The sequence below is a fragment of the Cyprinodon tularosa genome, unplaced genomic scaffold, assembly GCF_016077235.1.
Source record: "Cyprinodon tularosa strain WSP-4 unplaced genomic scaffold, ASM1607723v1 ctg834, whole genome shotgun sequence".
NCBI classification, from domain to species: domain Eukaryota; kingdom Metazoa; phylum Chordata; class Actinopteri; order Cyprinodontiformes; family Cyprinodontidae; genus Cyprinodon; species Cyprinodon tularosa.
Genome location: NW_024039601.1, coordinates 24,278 through 42,242, shown reverse-complemented (window position 1 = coordinate 42,242; position 17,965 = coordinate 24,278). Strand labels below are relative to the sequence as shown.

The following is a 17,965-nucleotide window of genomic DNA, read 5'->3' as shown; positions in this document are numbered from 1 at the left end:
ACTTTAAAAGACAATACGTCTGAATTGAAAATATATAGTAATAAATGAAAAAGAAAATAGTCCAACTTCACCCACAAACTCTCTCACCCACTCACACACATTAACATAGAGTCCACATAAACATATGTACTCGTAAAAAAAAAAAAAAAAAAAAGAATGTAGTTCATTGAAAGTGTTTGGGTTATAACAGACTAATGTCTGTTAAAGGTGTATATGGTGTATATATATATCAGTGACCACTGGGTTCTGATCTACCTCCTGCCAGATGTCACCAACTGAAAGAGATGGTGAGAAGGATGAGATGAGTCCTTGGTTATATTTGCAGTTCTCTGTAGGCGGCAGGATGTGTAAATATCCTCTAGTGTTTGGCTGATTTCCTCATCATCTGAAGGGCCTTTTTTTCCAGCTACTGAACTGCTACAGTACCAGAGTAAGATGCCATGTTTCAGGACACCTTCAGTGGTACGGTGGTGAGAAGACAGAAACTGACGTGATAGATCAGGGTTTCTAAGTTTTCTAAGTTTTTCTAAGTTTTTTTATATGTCTTACTGTAGTGCTGCCTCTTGGCTAGGTCTCCCTCGAAAAAGAGATTTTATCTCAAGGGACTTCCTGGTAAAATAAAGGTTAAATAAAAATAAAAAGTGATCTTGGAAAATAGAGTCACTGCTACAATTCTTTTACAGAACAGTTGATATTCTGAGTCCGTTCTAAGTGCATGGATAAGTGTTTGTCAAGGTCTTAGTAGTGTTTCCCCCTCTCCACCACTTTACTGTTGACTTCATGGTGTTACTCTCACCCCCAGAAATCAAGCTCTTTTGTTTCCCTAGCGTTTAGGACCAGGTCATTGAGTCTGCTCCTTGAAGTCAGTTCCTAAACCTCCTCTCTGTGGGGTTTCCTCCCCACCATTGATCAACCCCACCACCATTGTATCATCAGAACATTTAATCTCTGGGTTGTGGGTTGGTATACACCCCTACACGTAGAGTGACAACAGAAAGGGGGTCAGGACTCTCCCCTCCACCCTACAGAGACCCAGTGCTGACAGAGAGTACCCGCCCCATGTACATAAGCAACTATTATTAAGGCTAAAGGTCTGACATTTTCTATAAACAGTTTGCCAGAACAATGATCTTTATCCTTTGCAATCATCACAAGCTCTCCTTTTTATTTGTCTAACAAACTCATTCAGGGGCTGGACTAAAGTTATTTAACATAAAAGTTGAACAGCTCAGTCCTAGGGTAACAAAATGCTTTCCACAGAAAGAAATGGAAGTTAAATGTTGCTTAGTTGTATGTCTTGACCCAGCCTTACCAGTAGGGTGCAAAGCTTCTGTGAAAGATTTTGAACAGAACTACTAGCCACCATCAAAGGGATCAGCTCAGGTGTTCCAAACAACTCATTTTGGAAGCATGTTGGTCATATCCTACAGGGAACGCGAACTCCATGCAGAATCAACTTTAGCTGAATCAATTTGAGAGGAAGAGGGGTGTGTGGGTTTTCCTCCTTGGAAATGTTATTCCTTTGACCCAATGTGGAAAAAATATGTCCTCTAGAAGATGTAAAGCAAAACTGTGGGTTACTGCAAATTTAGATGATAAAAAAAAAATATTCTGAAATTTCAGAAGGCAAACATTTTTTGTTTGCATGGTTTCATTGTCTGTTTGCACAAGTGTGACTGTTGGTTTGCACACAAACAAAGGAGGAAGTGTAAGATTAGGCTGTTAACAATCTTCCTCTTTTCAGATTTTTTTTTTTGTGACAATTTAAGGATAAATAATCTAGAATCTTTGCTTTAGGTAGTCTGTTCAAAGTTAGAATCTACTGAACATGGCAAAATGACTGAAGAAAAAGGCAAACAGGAAGAAGAGATGTGTGCAAAAATTAAGGAGGGAGAGCATTAGAGAAGAAGAGGTAGCAGAGGGTGCAGAGGGAGGGAGGGAGGGAGGTGTGCAACAATTTCCTGTAGTTGCATGCTGATCTGAGTCTTTCAACCTTCCTCTCTAAGCTTGCTTGTCACATAGAGGAGCACAGACGAAGCTGAGCGGAACAGGATGCAGGCGATCAAATGTGTGGTCGTAGGAGATGGGTACGCCATTATTTTCCTTCACTTTTCTGGTCTTAAGTAAAACTGCCTACTACTTTTATTAACCAGAGTTTAGATCGGTTAATGGGGATGATTGTCCCTTGAGCTTAGAGTTTAGAACTCCAGAGAAAAACCTCAAATACTTTGTTAGAGTTTAATGACTTGAATATGTTTTAAGTCAGTAACTTGAAGAAAATATGTCCCGCATTAAAACTGGAGGCATAGAGGTGTGTTTGATGGAAAAGATTTTCTGAGGGTGCTCAATGAGCTCTGCAGGTCACAGCATGCAGGAAAATGCTGTGAAGAATCAAACTAAGAGTAAACCCCCCTCCTTGACTTTTTTTAAGATAGAGGTTGACAGTTTCCATCAAACAGCTGTTCATGAAACAGAGATTACACAAAACAAAGAATATTGTGATTTCTGTTTGTTTTGGCTGATATTCTCCTTCAAATAGAAGCCTGTAGCTTGTGTCATCCTCCACATAAAAAAAGAACTTCTTCATGTTTGTCCCACTTATTCATAGAGACAAGAAAACAATTTTTTTTAGATAATATATTGAAGTTCGAATTACTTTCCATCCACCCGTAATAATAAAGCAGTTAACTAATCAGTGGTTTTACCCAGGTGGTGTGTCTACATTTCCTTATGCACTAAGCTTCCTGTACATCTTCGTGTTAGAAATGTCAAAATGCAAAAACAAGGGAAGTAAGCATCAGCACATGAAAAACTTTGCTTGTTTGACAGTATGTTAAATGTTGAATGATTCTACGCCCCAAAAACTGGAAGATTGGATTGAGTGATAATCCAAATGAGACAGAAACAGGCAGAAAAATAGTTAAAAATTTTTCACAGATTGAGTGTTATGCTTAGTTCATTTTTTGTATGGGTTTGGGGTGTAGCGACAAAAAAAACACAACCAAAATACTATATTTAGATTATTTAAAATTATTAATTTAGAGGACCTATAAAAATCTATTTTAAAAAAGTATAGCTAAGTGTAAAATTCTTATTAATCATGCAATGTCTCCACAATCTCTTCATGCAGCATCAGATTCTGCTATGACTAGGGTGCCATTGATTTAACATCAGGTTGAGCTTTCCTTTGTAAGGTGGGCCATAAGGGAAGTATTCTAACATAGTGGAGCAGCTGGGCTTTTTGTGAACACGTGTTTGTTGGTCTATCATTGCGCTTGGTAGAAGAGGAAGTCTGTGTTAGACTGTAAGGAAGTTAGCTTTTTGAATCTCTATGTAACCTTCACCGTTTTATGAATTTACAATCATAGAGTACTAAAAATATGATTTAACTCCTCAAAGTATAAAAATACACTTTAAAGTTTAACTACTCAAAGTAGTCAACTTTACCCTCTAAAACTTGAAATTAAAAAAATGGTTTTGAAAATTAAAAAGTCCAAAATCTTAATTAAATCATGTCCAAACCATTTTCTAAATCTGTCATCAGGAACCTTAATTAATGTCAATTAATAACCTTTAGGAAGATTTCTTAAAAACAATAGCAGCTATACCGGGGTGAACCTTACAGCTAATACAACCTATACTGAAGGCACTAGAGCATTTATCAACAATAATTCAGAGAAGACATGTCATATGCAGTAGGGGAAAAGAGTAAATTATGTTTACATGTGTAGAAGTGCAAATGTTTGCAGCCCATTCACTTCTTAGCTCTATCCATACACTGTTGCCAATAGGACAACACTTTACATTATTTATATCATACATTTTTTAGACGTTAACTGTGTTAAAATCATTTTACTAAGTTACACTGTAAGACAGTTTAGTGTCCAGCATAAATTGAAGTAATTTAACATTTTGTGTAACAGTAAATACAAAGGGTTAGTGGCTTGGGTTGGCTGTGTGTGTTACTTAGCATAGTTATTTCCAAATGTTTGGACTTGCATATAGATTTCAAGCTATGATCCATATAGATCCATATTTATTATATGTTAAGATGTTAAGATTGGACAAAGCAAATCAGATTAACTTTTCAGTCATGTAATCGTTTATTTTCAGACATATTAAACGATTTTTCAGGTCAGTATTTAGGAGTTGGTCTACTGTATGCTGCATACGGACTGCTCTTCTCAAAAACTCAGTATGTAAATGGAGAGGGTTGGATCTGTCACTGAATGAGTGAAGTGATCCATAGGACCACTTTATGGTAGTCTGAGTCCCCCTTCAGCCAGAGCTAGCAAAACTAACAGTTGTTGTTAGGCAACAACGCAGATATGGCATCTACCTGATCAGACCAATTTGTGGTTGGTTATGAAGAATTTAATCTACAAAAAAAAAGTAACTCTATCACTTTTCAACTGGCTGTTCTAAAGAGGTCTGCTATCAGATGGGATAATACAGGACAGTGCAAAGTTGCCAGTTGCTTTCAGGAGCGCTAAAAGCAATTGGCAACTATGAACTAAAGGTTAGAGGTCTATATGGTCTATAAGTTACCCAGTATTGCTTTAAAATGTTAGGACGTCAAAGTAAGCCAACATAAAAAATGATTGTTGACAATAGACCAAATAAGATATGGAGGGAAAATCCACTGAGATTTACTTTGTAAAGCACCAAAATAATGTATCTTAGTTCACATGTATTTATTTTGTCTAATAAAGTCATACAAACATTACTCAAGGATTAAGGCTGACAGAATCAGGGCCAGACATTTTTACCAGCCCAAACTGGTGTTTTAATACAAAATACATTTATTAGGAATGTAATTATAACCAAGTTTGCATTCTATCTTTTTTTCACCTGCTGTTTTGAAAAAGGAAATAAAAAGATGATGATGATGATGATATAAGAAGGAAAATTGTGTTTTAGTGTTTCTTTATGGCATCAAACCGCAGGTTTCAACGTAAATGTAATTTATTCAAATAAAATTCTAAATAATGTATATCACTATTTTATTCAACAGTGTCCTCTCTGGCAATGTGGCAATAAGAATAATTGTCTTGATGCCAAAAAGAGCCCAACAGATTTTGCTTCCACAAGTACTGTATGGCAGTACAGCTATCGCCATAGTGTTTCGCTTGATTCATGCATAAATATAGCTTTATTATAATTTATGCAGGGAGTATTACAAATTATATGGACACTGCAATGTAAGTAGAACAGGAAAGGAAAAGAAAAGGAGAAAAGATAAAAGAAAAAGAAATAAAAGGGATACAATGATAAAACATCCTCAGTCTGCTTCATCACCTGCAAAGAGATGTAAAAAGTACAGCACAACCAACAGATATCACTATCACTGACGTATTTACTATTTTTTTTATTCTTAACAATCATCAGACCATCTTGTTGTAAAAGGCCCGTGATTTATATTTTGCTGACAAGCACTGTCAACAAGATCTTATATAATATATAATTATGGACTGATTTTAATCATGAAATGGGGCCAGCAGTGCTTCTATCATGTTGGGCTTTCCAAACATCAGCAGGCCAAGGTAAGGGAATCTTAGTAAGAGGATACATATCCCCATAGCAGAACATTAGATTTATCCATGTTGTTATCACATTATTGCTGCTATGGTTGAGTAGCCCTTGGAAGAAGTTAATTGTTGAACCCTGGCTTAACTGGACATGAAATCAAACTATTATCAGACATAGCTCTATTAAGGAGCTACTTAAAAATGCCTGGAAATAAATTGTAAAATGACCAGAGTGGCAAACTGCCAATTTAATTTCTGTTCTGGAATATAAATCATTTTATTTCAAACAGCTCTATATCTATGAGTCATTGTGGCAAACAAAAAAAAAGAACAAAACAGTTTATTGGCTAAGTTTTCCTGTTTCCTGTGAAAGTCATGTTTTTTTAGACCAAAAAGGTAAAAAAAGAAAAACAAAAAAGACTTTTAGAATTTGTAAAACTCAGAATGAAGTTAAGACATAGAAGGAGAGAAAAAAAGAAAAATCCTAATAAGACTTAAGTTTGTTTATGAAGTTATTTTGCATTAAAGTTAGGTTTGTTTTAGTTAAGTCTATTCGGAAAATGGCCGGTTCCTGTTTTTAGCTTAAACCGATGCTTCTCAAATAGATCACTTCCTTGTTGTCCTTTTTGACACTCATACACACTCGCCGCGAATCAAACACATGCATAAGCACAAAATTCGGCTTCTCGGTAAAATAACACCATTTATCATCTAAAATCTTTAGGGGTAACCTTCCTGTTAAACATTTGACTATAATATTAGACATTTATTTACATGTTTTTGTTGTTTAGTTAGATCTTACTTCCGTATCTTGCTTCCTCCATCAGGCAGCGGGTTGAAGGTGCCACTGGCCCAGAAAAGCATTCATAAGAGATTTGTTTTTTCATTTGTTCTATCTTCTTGTAGCTATTCAAGATAAGAACTGTATATATATATATATATATATATATATATATATATATATATATATATATATATATATATATATATATATATATATATATATATATATATATATATATATATATTTTTTTTTTTTTTTTTTTTTTTTTACAGTTTTTGTAGTTATTCTAAATACTCTCCATTATTAAAATTATTATAATTTTGGAAGGTTTAGCTGTTGACAGAAATAAGATGAAGTTACAGAAAAAAGTAATAGAGAAAATAGGAAACCTAAACCAGGCAGAAAGGGGGAAAGAACAATTATAACTGTACCATATAACAAATTAATCATATATTCTGTGCATAGAAGTTCACCTTTTATACCAAGGATATATTCCAGTGTTTGTAATGTATGATTAATACCTTGGCAATATTTCAGAGTAAGATTTAAACACTATTTAATTATGTCTGTGATGCTTTTAGAATGAGCACAAACATATAATCTAGTGTGTTGTTGTGAATTTTTATTTTGTTTTTGAAAAGCGTGACTATAACTCTAAATAATATCTATGAAATGTTTAATTGTGTATATATTTAGAGCTATATCTGTATTTTTCCATAAGTCTGACTGTGTGATGTTTTTCATTAAAACAAGATCTTAGGATCTGATTGTGACATCAGAAACAAAAAAGTAGAAAAAAAAGGACTGTCAGAAATAAAAGCATTTTGTTTTAAAAGTTTTTGTCTGAGTGTGGAAAATAGTTACAGACACTCTGTGGTGAGCTGACATGTCCGTATGAAGCCTTTTATTACAAAAGACGTATTAAAAAAAAAAAAGTTGAAAATACCATTGTCAGAACAGAACATTGTCAAGAAAAGTACTATTGGGTGCCTCTATTCATAGAAAATATCTTCTCAGAAATTCCTTACAGTGTGTGACTAAAGGAGGATTTCGTAAGAACTTCATCTATTCGACATATGATTTTTTTTTTTTTTTTTTGTGAAACAGGGATGTGTTGTTGTTAAACACTAAGAGCAAATTCCTTGAACCAAATTAGAACCGAGCAAGTTGGAACAAGTTGAATCGTGCAGTTCTGCAGTTTCGTCAAGGCGTTTGTTGAAGCAGCTCCTGTAATTCTGTCTTGTTTTGTAGCCTGCAGTGCTGTTTTTTTTTGTGTTTTTATTTTTGTTCTGTTTACAATGAAATTGTTCTATTCTGAACCCTAAACCAAGACACAGTGTGAAAGCAACTTTTCCACTCAGTATAGCCAACATTAGTGCATGCATTTTTTTCATATATACTGGTTGATAATATATGAAACTGTTGCACAATCATAAATGACCAAGCTGCTAACATTTTGAAGACGCAGGGGTTTAGACAGCTCTGAAAATAAGTAGGTCATACATCAGTAACTAATTTCAGCCATTATATTTACCACATTGTTTCCTGTTCATGCAAGATAGAAGAGTGTGTTATTTTTGTTGTATTGTTTCTTTTATTTCAGCACACTGTATAAGGAGAGTTTATACTGTGCTGATTTGGTACATAGCAGTTAATAAATCAATATATTGTATAAAATAAAACACACTGACAATCTCTGTGTGTTTTTTTCTCTTCCAGAGCTGTGGGTAAAACATGTCTTCTCATCAGCTATACAACCAATGCCTTCCCTGGGGAATACATTCCCACTGTGTGAGTATAACACAAACATACACACTCACATATTTTCTGCAGTTAGATCTCTAACGCTACAGAAAAACATCATCATATATGGACATTTATCTGCAACAACGCTGACACCACATTAAACTCCAAATGCTTTGAATTTTGTTGTCTTTGTTATAATAGCAGCTGTAGATGTCTGGCAATGGTAACAGGAACAGGTTTGGGCTAGCAGCAACACTCAGGTGGGGAATATAGAAATCTTGTGAAGCTGAAGTGTCGTCAAACCTGCAAGAGGAAGAGATTTTCACTCACATTTCCTTTCTACGTGTCACTGACCCAAAAACACAACAGGGTTCTACAATAGAGGCATTACACTTTAGAGTGAAATATTACACTCTTTGGTTTTCTGCTTATACAGTAAATAGTATCTGAACTTGTAATTCAAGTTCTAGGACCCCAAAGCATTTCACACTGCATTCAGTCTTTCCCTCGTTTACACAGTGATGGTAGTATGCTATGTTTTAGCCAAAGCTGCTCCGAAGCAAACTGACAGAAGCAAAGCTGCTTTACAGTTGGCACCACTACGCCCTCTGACCGGCAAAGCTGGCAAGCCAGGTGAAGTGCCTTGCTTAAAGCTGAAGTCTGTAAGTTTTTAAAAATCACTTTTTTGTCATATTGGCTAAAACTGTCCCTATGCCCAGACAGCAGTACATGTGATATGTAACCTGTGAAAAAAACTGCTTCAATTGGTACCGCCTACTGCCTGTATTTCAATCTGGAAAGAATAATTCGGGACGAGTCAAAACAACCAATCACAGCCAGAAGAGCGTCTGATGGAGTGCCAATCACAGCTCACACACGCTGAATCTCCCACCCCCCCCCCCCCCCCCCCCCCTTCTGGTGCTGTGAGAGGGGTGGAGCTTGGAGGTTGAAGCAGAGAGGGTGGGGGAATGGCGTGAAACCTGTTTTTCTTCAAATTTTCAGTCGAAGTGTGCTCTCTCCTCAATGTTACAGACTGCAGCTTTAAGGACACAGTGACTGAGATGGAAAGAGACGAGGTCAAAGTAACCGAGCAGCTACAGGATGAACTACTACCTCCTGAGCTACTGTCGCCCATTGCCAGATGTTTCAATCAAAGAAAAATGATTAAATAACATAAAATTCAATAAGATTTCACATTTAAATATACCTATTTAGTATAATATTATGCTTTCACATAAAAGCAGTTATTTATTCAGGAAACACATTTTCCCCCAGCAGAAGCAGGTTGAGCAATGGTAATAAAATCAGTACAGAAGATTATTTACCATCAAATAAACATTTTTGCTTTCAGTTTTACTCCAGTGAAGCATGTTAAACTTTGCAAGTTAGATAAACCAATGACTATTTTAATCTTGCAAAGACAGTGTGACAAAATCAGCATAAAAATTCAGTTCTAGATGTGTGCAATGAGTAATCATATTGCGGACGGATCGGTCTCACTGCACAATGCAAACGGAAAACTTGTGTTGCTATCAACTCTGACAGCGATACAGAGGCATGCTACTACAGCAACAGGAAGCCGCCATTTTTACAATGCATATCAGAAGTGTGAACCAGAAGATGATTATTTTAATTTCCAAACTTTAGGCAATTCATAGTTTTATTTATTTATTTTTTTTATTGCATGGGTTTTTTAACATACATGTCAACTTATAGGTGTTTTAAAACCGTTCCTTATTTATTTGAGCTATACATACTTATTTTACTTGGTCTATATTTTTACCATTAAAGTTCTGTCAAACACAAAAAGTTCAGACCAGAAGTGTGAAAGGGAAACCTACAATGGCCTAAATCCCTTCTCCTTAAAGGAATAGTACACCCAAAACATGATTAGCCTTCATTTTCTACTCACCCCCATGCTGAACAACACTCTGGAGTACTTTTTTGATATCTCAAATGCATCTGGAGATCTGGGAGGCTTCTTGCTGTCTGCTGACATTCAAATAATGGAGGTCTATGGTGCCCGAGACAGAAAGGTCCATAAAAGTCCACAAAAAACGTGTCAATATTCCTCCATACTGCTCGTCCAATGTATTCCAAGTGTCCTGAGCGGGTAGCGTCCATAATTTACTCGAAACGAAGTCATTTAGAATGTTTTTAGAGCATAAACAGTAGTGTATAGGATTTCCTGAAAGCGCGCGCCCGCACGTTCACGACGCTATGGAAACCGGCAGACCAAACCAGATGAAAGTGCGCATTCAGCGTCTGCTCTGCCGATAATGCAAGCGTAGAAGAAGAAATGTGCTGTTTACCTGTGCAAAGAAAGAAATAACGAAAGAAAAATGTCTGAGGATTTGAGTGTTGAGGAAGAGCATGAGTTCTTTGCCGAGCTGAATGCGCACTTTCATCTGGTTTGGTCTGCCGCGATTTCCGTAGACTCATGAACGCGCTTTTAGGAAATACTATACACTACTGTCAGCATGGGGGTGAGTAGAAAATTAAGGCTAATCATGTTTTGGGTGTACTATTCCTTTAAGGGCTAACCCTAATCCTCACATTGGTGGATGAGAAACCTAAACCTAATGTCCATAGATTTAACTAATTTATTAACTTCCTGTTTGGATCCATTTTGATTTTGGGGCCCACATCTGGTGTGCACAATCAGTTGTAAAAATGGCATTGCCCTGCACCTGCAGCATGGTGCTCTTAGTTATTCCTGTATTGATAGGGAACGGCAGTTCTTTAGAGAACTATTGTCAGAATCAGTTCATTTAAGTCATTCGTTTTAAAGATTTGTTCAATATTTTCTGTCTTTTTCATTTAGAATAAGCAGTAAATAGGGCTTTGGTCACATTAAGTGTGCTATTCATTTACCTTTAACTGCATTTTCTGTTCTTTACAGTTAAAAAAAAGGTATTAAGGATCACACCAACTTTTTATGCTCTCCATAAGTTTTGTCAACCAGAAGTGATTCAACAATACAATTCTAAATATCTATTATTTCTGAAAAAAGAAATAGAAGGGATCTCTTTTTAGTTAACATTGGCAAAAAAAATGTTTTTACATTAATCATAGTACCTCTTATCTATCCTATTTAGTTCATTGGTTTAGTATGTGAATATATGACACAGCACCACTTTCAGTATGCAAATGATTCGCATACTCAGAGTCTTTATCACATGAATCATGAACTGAATCTTGCAGAACACGAGTGAGTGACTCAGTGACACTTCCACTGCAGAACTTGTTGGTGAATCAACCCTTAGCAGTATTTTCTGTGGGCCTGATCTTCAAAAGGTTTGAGTGTCTAAAAACACATTAAAACTCAAAAACGTGTGCAAAGTACATATTGGTGGAGAGATAGTCTCTGCACATGTGAACTTATTTAGACTGTCAGAAATGACAATAATTGGATTGTATTAGTAGGGAAAAAGACACCTGCAACGGATAGATTATGAAAAACACCATGGCTTAACTTATATACTGTGGTATGTTTATAAAAAAACAGGGAAATTAAAGGAGGAGTAATAAGCATAATTTTCCCTATGCACTTTGCACCTGGAAGTGTGCATCCCTGACATGAGAAATAAAAAAAATCCTTCCGCCATGTTTCCTTTTCAGACTCTTTATAAAGCATGTTGTATTAATTCAGTCTTCCCTTATCTTAGTTTGCAATATTTTGGGCCAAGAGGGTGTTGAAGCTGGTGGATGTAATGTCTTAGAGCTTAATCCAACTCTAAGTCTGACCATGGCTCCTTTTCGGACAATCTGCCAGTCAGAGACAGAAAGCTGGTTCTCTGCCACAATTTTTTTTACATTTTGTTTTTTTAGTTTTGCTTCTAGCACTTAAAGTTGGGTTTCATAAAGTATTATGCAATAAATTCATAATTATTTTTATTGTTCACTTAATAAATTTATTGTTTTCAATCTTTTTGGTCTTTTCATTAATCCCGCCACCGCCATTGTTAAGAACTTTAACTGCCTTTCTTGGCCACTTCCAAACTGCCAGTATCACACACAATGTCTTCATTTGAATTGGCCGGACGAAATCCATCATGCACACAATCATTTAGATCATTCACAACGTACAAACTTATTGCACTTTCACAGGCAATTTAGGACTCCTTGTTTAGACACTTTAAAGATCAGTGTTTTGCAGTGGAAATTATAAATGTGCAGATTTATGCGGTACAGGAGTGAAGGATTTTGTAACAGTGGTATCATTCCAGTATGGTAGGCATACTAGTTGGTGAATTACTCCTCAGAGAGAATACTCTGTGTATCCAGTAGGTAAGTGAATCTTGACTCAGTTTAGGTGCAAAAGAATCATATCCAGATTTGTTTAATATATGAATGAAATGAATAAATAATTCCTCAGCACATGCAGAAGATTGGCTAAATACAATGTGTTACTCTAAGTTAACTTTTGAGCAATTAGCTTGGAGTAACAGAGTGAGAAAGACCCATTCTTGACCAGCACACTTGCACTGAGCTTCACCTTAAATTTTGAATATGGAAGCCAATGTGAAGCTTAATGTTTGAACTTCACCAAAAAAAAAAAAAAAAAAAAAAAGCATCACTTTGACCCTGGTATAAAAAGAGCTAGTTGTCTTATCTGTAGTTTTAAGTCTGTTTTGGTAACATTACAAGCAACACATTTCAGCAAAATAGATTTGAACCATTTTGGGTAAAGCTTTGTTTTGCAGCAACAGCAGCCCTATGTTTTTGATCTGAGGCTGCATATTGATAAGTGTCACACTGGCTCAAAGAGGAGGCTGCAGTGCTTCAGCTTGGCCACTAAGAGGCAGTGTTGCTTGAAATCTGTACCCAGTAACTAACACCTCTAAATAAAGAATAACAAAAAATATATATATACATTTTTTATTTTTGTTTTGTTTATTATGTTCTTGATGGTTGTGTTCTATTGTGCTATAAATATTTCTTAAATGTTTTCTCTGAATAATGAATTCTTTCCTTTTGGACACAAACCCTATCCTTTCTTAGATTAGATCATTTTTCTTAAAATTATATTGGGAACCAATGTCTTTGGCAACTATATATCAACTAACTGATGGTTTTAATGACTGCTTCAAAAGGACTGAGTTACTGGTCCTCTGACTGATGACTGACCTTCTGTGTTTTTGACAGCTTTGACAATTACTCGGCTAATGTCATGGTGGACAGCAAGCCAGTAAACTTGGGCCTCTGGGATACAGCAGGACAGGAAGATTACGACAGACTTCGCCCTCTGTCATACCCCCAGACGGTATGTAGTCATTTCCACATGGCCAAGTGCACATGCCAGGCATTTCATTACAAAACTAAATCTATTCTGTCTCCAGCTGTGGAGAGTATTGGAATTTAAATTGTAGCTGTCAAATCATAACAAACTTCAGTCTAAAAAAAAATCACATTCTCATCGATCGAAGCAACAGGGAAGGAAATAAAGAAAAATGTTCTTCAGAATGACACAGACAGTTAAAGGAACTGAACTATCTAGCATGGAATATATCATTATCAAATACTAAAGATGCTAAGGAACTGCAGAAACCAGTATTTAAGATGGAATGGATACACATATTACCAGATCAATATTTAATTACATGCAAAACTGCAATATGCACTTTAGATTGAATAAAATTTAGTTGGTGAAGGTATAAAATAATAAATATGAATGAATAAATATCCTGTCTACTACATAATATATGCCTTATCTTTTGTTGTTGTTTTTATATCTAGGATGTCTTCCTTATCTGTTTTTCGCTGGTGAGCCCAGCATCCTATGAGAACGTCAGAGCAAAGGTGAGTTTCAGTTCTGATGTGGACCTATGAAAAGCTTTGTGGAACTCGGTGATTCTTAATTTGCTTAATAACCATCATTAATAACAACACCTGAGAATGCTTCAGAAAAAAAAATGCAATTAAAGAAATAAAATGGTGAAATAGTAGATAATAATAAATATACCTTTTGGATTTTTAACCACAAGCCAAAAAAATTCCCAGGTCTCAACCAAGATTTTTTTTATGACTTCTTCATTATTGTTTTTGTTGTTTTACTTTATAACTTCCTTTAATTTACAGGTGTTGACCATATAAGAATAGAATAGAATAGAAAAGAAAATCCCTCTATTGTCCCACAATGGGGAAATTTTAGTTTTTAAAACAGAAAAAAGATAATAGAAAAAATGGTCACACAAATGTGGACCTTAGAAAAATCTGTAAGAATAAAAATAGTGAAGAGTTAAAAGATAAAAAAATGTACATACTGTACTGTAAAGTGTTTTAACAATATAAAAACTGCACATGGAGAAAAAAAATACAGCTATGGATATTTTTACAGTAGTTAATATTTGAAAATAGCAGCAACATCATTGATGTGCAAAATAGCAGCAGCAGGTTTTTTAAGGTAGAAACTGCAAAATCAGCATGAATGTACGTTTAGTGTGTCTAAGCATAAGATGACTTATGCATTTTTTTTTTAAATAAGACATTCAAGTGTTAAATGATTAGGGGTGAATGCATGTTGATTGAGAATTTGCTTCAATGGGTTATACTATAGAATGTCTCTTTAAAGGGATTTCTAATTTGTTTGCCTCCCTGAGGAAGATTTATAAATGAAATTAAATTGATAAAGAGCTTTTAGTTTCCTTATATTTACAATGTATGTTTACCCTATACATATTCAAAAGTAAATATTAAGGTTTCACACTAATATTGCTAAAACTACTCAGTAAAAAACATAAAATCAGGAAGAAAAATGTTTCAAAACAAATAAAACCTCCTGAAAAAAATCATCTAAATTAACAGTGATAAGCAGTAATGCAAAGATAAATTAAATCAGGGCAGCTCAGTTATTTAATTTGTCATTATCGCATATCTTTATATGAAAAATATTTAATTCATTCACAGATAATTATGCAGCATTCTACACTGGATGCCTATTGCAATAGTAACCAATTCACAATAGTATATTATTCAAAGAAATAACATCTTTTAAAATGAGTTTTACTTTGTTAAATGGTCCTAAAGAAGGTGACAACAAATCTGCGAAAGGTAGCATCAGAATGATTCATTTGGTGATTCCCATCATTTCTACATGTGAATTAAATAGCTTTGATGCACGCCAACAGCTACTTAATTAAGATGGTTGCATTTGTCAGTCAAATGCCACGTCAATCACGGGCTAATGGACAGGAAAAGAGACTGATGATAAAAGATGAAGAAAGTATAGAAGTGAAGGGAAGACTGAGTAAGAAAAATGGATTAAACAGGAAACACAGTGACAAAGAGCTGAAACGCAAAAGCTGTAATTTCGAAAGTAAAACTCAGTTTTCATGTAAAGCCCATCTTGCATCAAGTTTGATTCACATTTTTGTGAATGTTCCTTCATTTGTGTATCATGAACAAATGGTGTGCAGATTTTCCTTAAACCATTCTCTTGGTTGTCAGTGGTACCCAGAGGTTCGTCATCACTGCCCATCCACTCCCATCATCCTGGTGGGCACCAAGCTGGATCTGAGAGATGAGAAGGACACCATTGAGAAGCTGAAGGAAAAGAAGCTGGCACCCATCACTTATCCACAGGGTCTGGCTCTGGCTAAAGAGATAGGTCAGTTACACTAGTGATGCTTTCTTCAGGTTTTGAACATCTTTATACCTTAACTTCACTCTCTCGAAAAAGAATTCAGTTTAGTTTATACTGCTGTTACATCTCTGCTCTCTTTGAAGCTTCATGTGCATATGTGTGTCTGTCTCTGTGTTTTCAGATGCTGTTAAATACCTGGAGTGTTCGGCCTTGACTCAGCGTGGCTTGAAAACAGTGTTTGATGAGGCCATCCGGGCTGTGCTCTGCCCTCAGCCTGCCAAGGTCAAGAAGAAGCCCTGTTCACTCCTGTAAAAGGTGAGACACAGATTAGAAGAAAAGGGAGTGCTAACAATATTTTTTTTCTGCTGTTTAAAACATAGATAAGGGAAATAAAATGATTAAAGTTTAATAAAAGAAGAAGGTAGTAAGATAAACAGTCTTTTTGAGAAAGTAAAAATGGCTAAAATACTAACAGTAGAGGTGAACCTGCCTTGGAAATCAGTGTTTCCTTGTTCAGTCTGTCTCAGACTGGCTTAGGAGGTAACCAACTCCACTACTTTCATTACTACTTCAAGTTTTAACTCTGAAGCACAACAATCACTTTACCAACACAAGGTTTGTAGTAGATCCAAGCCTTTGTGGTCTGTATGGAGCAATCTTAACTCACAGCACTGGTAGCATATTCAGCTAGACTTAAAAAACATGAATTGATTAAAGTCAATCTATTACATTGCTTCCACTTATCAAAGATCAGGTCACAGTAAATGTAAGGAAAGAAAATCCAGGCTCATGTGATGTTCCCAAACTAAAGGCTATCTGTTGCTCTGCAATGAATTGGATGTCTTTCCTGGTGTCTTTAATGAGACTGATCGGAATATTGATCAGATTCCCAACTGACTCCTGATGTGGATAGGGCTCAACTCCTACTTCCTCTTGGTTGACTGAACTCATCACTCTGTCTCTGTGAGATGGCCTCAAACAGAATTTTATTAACACGTGTCTGGGATCTTCTTTCAAAAATCCAAATCTTGTGACCATATTTGATTAATTTAGAAGGAGAAAACTCAAATCTTTTTTCCTTTTTTGCTTTGTACATGATTACACTTGCCTACACTTGATTTTTAAATGAATTTCCTGTATGAATAAGCTTTCTTATTAAGTGTCTTATTTAGGTTGTTTTTATTTGAACTCTTTCAGGACCAGAGAAGAGCAACGCCACATTCAGACTCTTGACTCTGCCTTAAGAGAAGATTTCAAAGTTTTTTTTGACCAGCGTTTCTTACAAATTTCCACTGTAATTGTAAAAAAAAAAAAATACATTTACAGATACGATTGAATAGCCGGCAACATCTATCAGCAGTCTTCTTATACTGAACAAGATGCTGCAGTGGATTTAACTTCTCTGTACAAGATGGCTTTTTCTCTTAGCGACTGTCTCAGGTTTGCACGCTGTACTTTCACCCTATGAGCTGATGAGATAAATGTTCACTTTTTGGTGTCTCTTATTTGCTAAATATAAATAGCTGTCCAACATATCAGAGTAATAATTCTAGTTGCAAGTAAACAGTGTTTCCATAAGATGTGTTCATCGTGTGTTGTTGAATAACGTAATATAATTGCATGGCAAAACATCTCAATCAGAAGTGTTGGAATAAGCCTTATGAACTGATATATTATTTGTTGTGTTTTCAAAATAAGAAAAAAAATAAATAAAGTGAGGTTTTAAAAAACAAGATTTTCGATTTATTTTTGCATGAGAGCGAACTATGTGGCTTTTAATTTGTGAAATCTAAAAACACTCACTCAAGCAGCACCTGATACGCATCATGATGCATGTGACCACTGCAGAAATGGAAGTGGCGCCTCTGATATAAGGTTGATTTATCTGATGGCTTCCCTGCCATCTGTTATGAGCGTCATCCATCTTACTTTGAAGCTCTGAAGGGCAAGACGTTGTGGCAATAACATCAATCTGACTCATTTGCAGCGATTACCAGTGGAAACCTGATTAATGGTGAGAATGCAGTTCTAGCTATCTTGTTGGCAGGTGGAACAAACTGGCCATTATCTACCCGATTCTCAGATTGAAAATCTCAGTTTGTTACTTAATTACATTCATTATTTGTTATCCATATTAAGCTAAATATAGGTTCAATATGTGTTATTCAGTATTTTCAGTTTTAAGATGGATATAAGCAACATACTTAAAAATGATGTTGCTTGATCTATTATAATGCGATGTTCTTCAGCTAACTCCTAGAATCCAGTCGTTCCATGTCTGTCATATATTTTGCAAATGATTAATCTATTTCAGATCAGGAG

At 35.5% G+C, this 17,965-nt stretch overlaps 1 protein-coding gene across 1 annotated transcript; it reads left to right on the top strand.

Moving 5' to 3' along the window:
- The first annotated feature begins 1,930 nt into the window (after positions 1-1,930).
- On the top strand, positions 1,931-17,373 carry rac2 (Rac family small GTPase 2). The gene is made up of 7 exons (XM_038272537.1): positions 1,931-2,087; positions 8,032-8,103; positions 13,207-13,324; positions 13,798-13,860; positions 15,508-15,667; positions 15,825-15,958; positions 16,841-17,373. Exons 1-6 carry the CDS (start codon positions 2,053-2,055, stop codon positions 15,953-15,955), a joined length of 579 nt encoding a protein of 192 aa, XP_038128465.1. The 5' UTR covers positions 1,931-2,052; the 3' UTR covers positions 15,956-15,958; positions 16,841-17,373.
- Positions 17,374-17,965: the final 592 nt, after the last annotated feature.

Bases quoted from the DNA above. Each gene is read 5' to 3' on its own strand.
- rac2 (XM_038272537.1), top strand. From the start codon at position 2,053: ATGCAGGCGATCAAATGTGTGGTCGTAGGAGATGG. The intron at 2,088-8,031 runs GTACGCCATTAT...TTTCTCTTCCAG, and splicing joins TGTGTGGTCGTAGGAGATGG to AGCTGTGGGTAAAACATGTC. The intron at 13,325-13,797 runs GTATGTAGTCAT...TTTTATATCTAG, and splicing joins CTCTGTCATACCCCCAGACG to GATGTCTTCCTTATCTGTTT.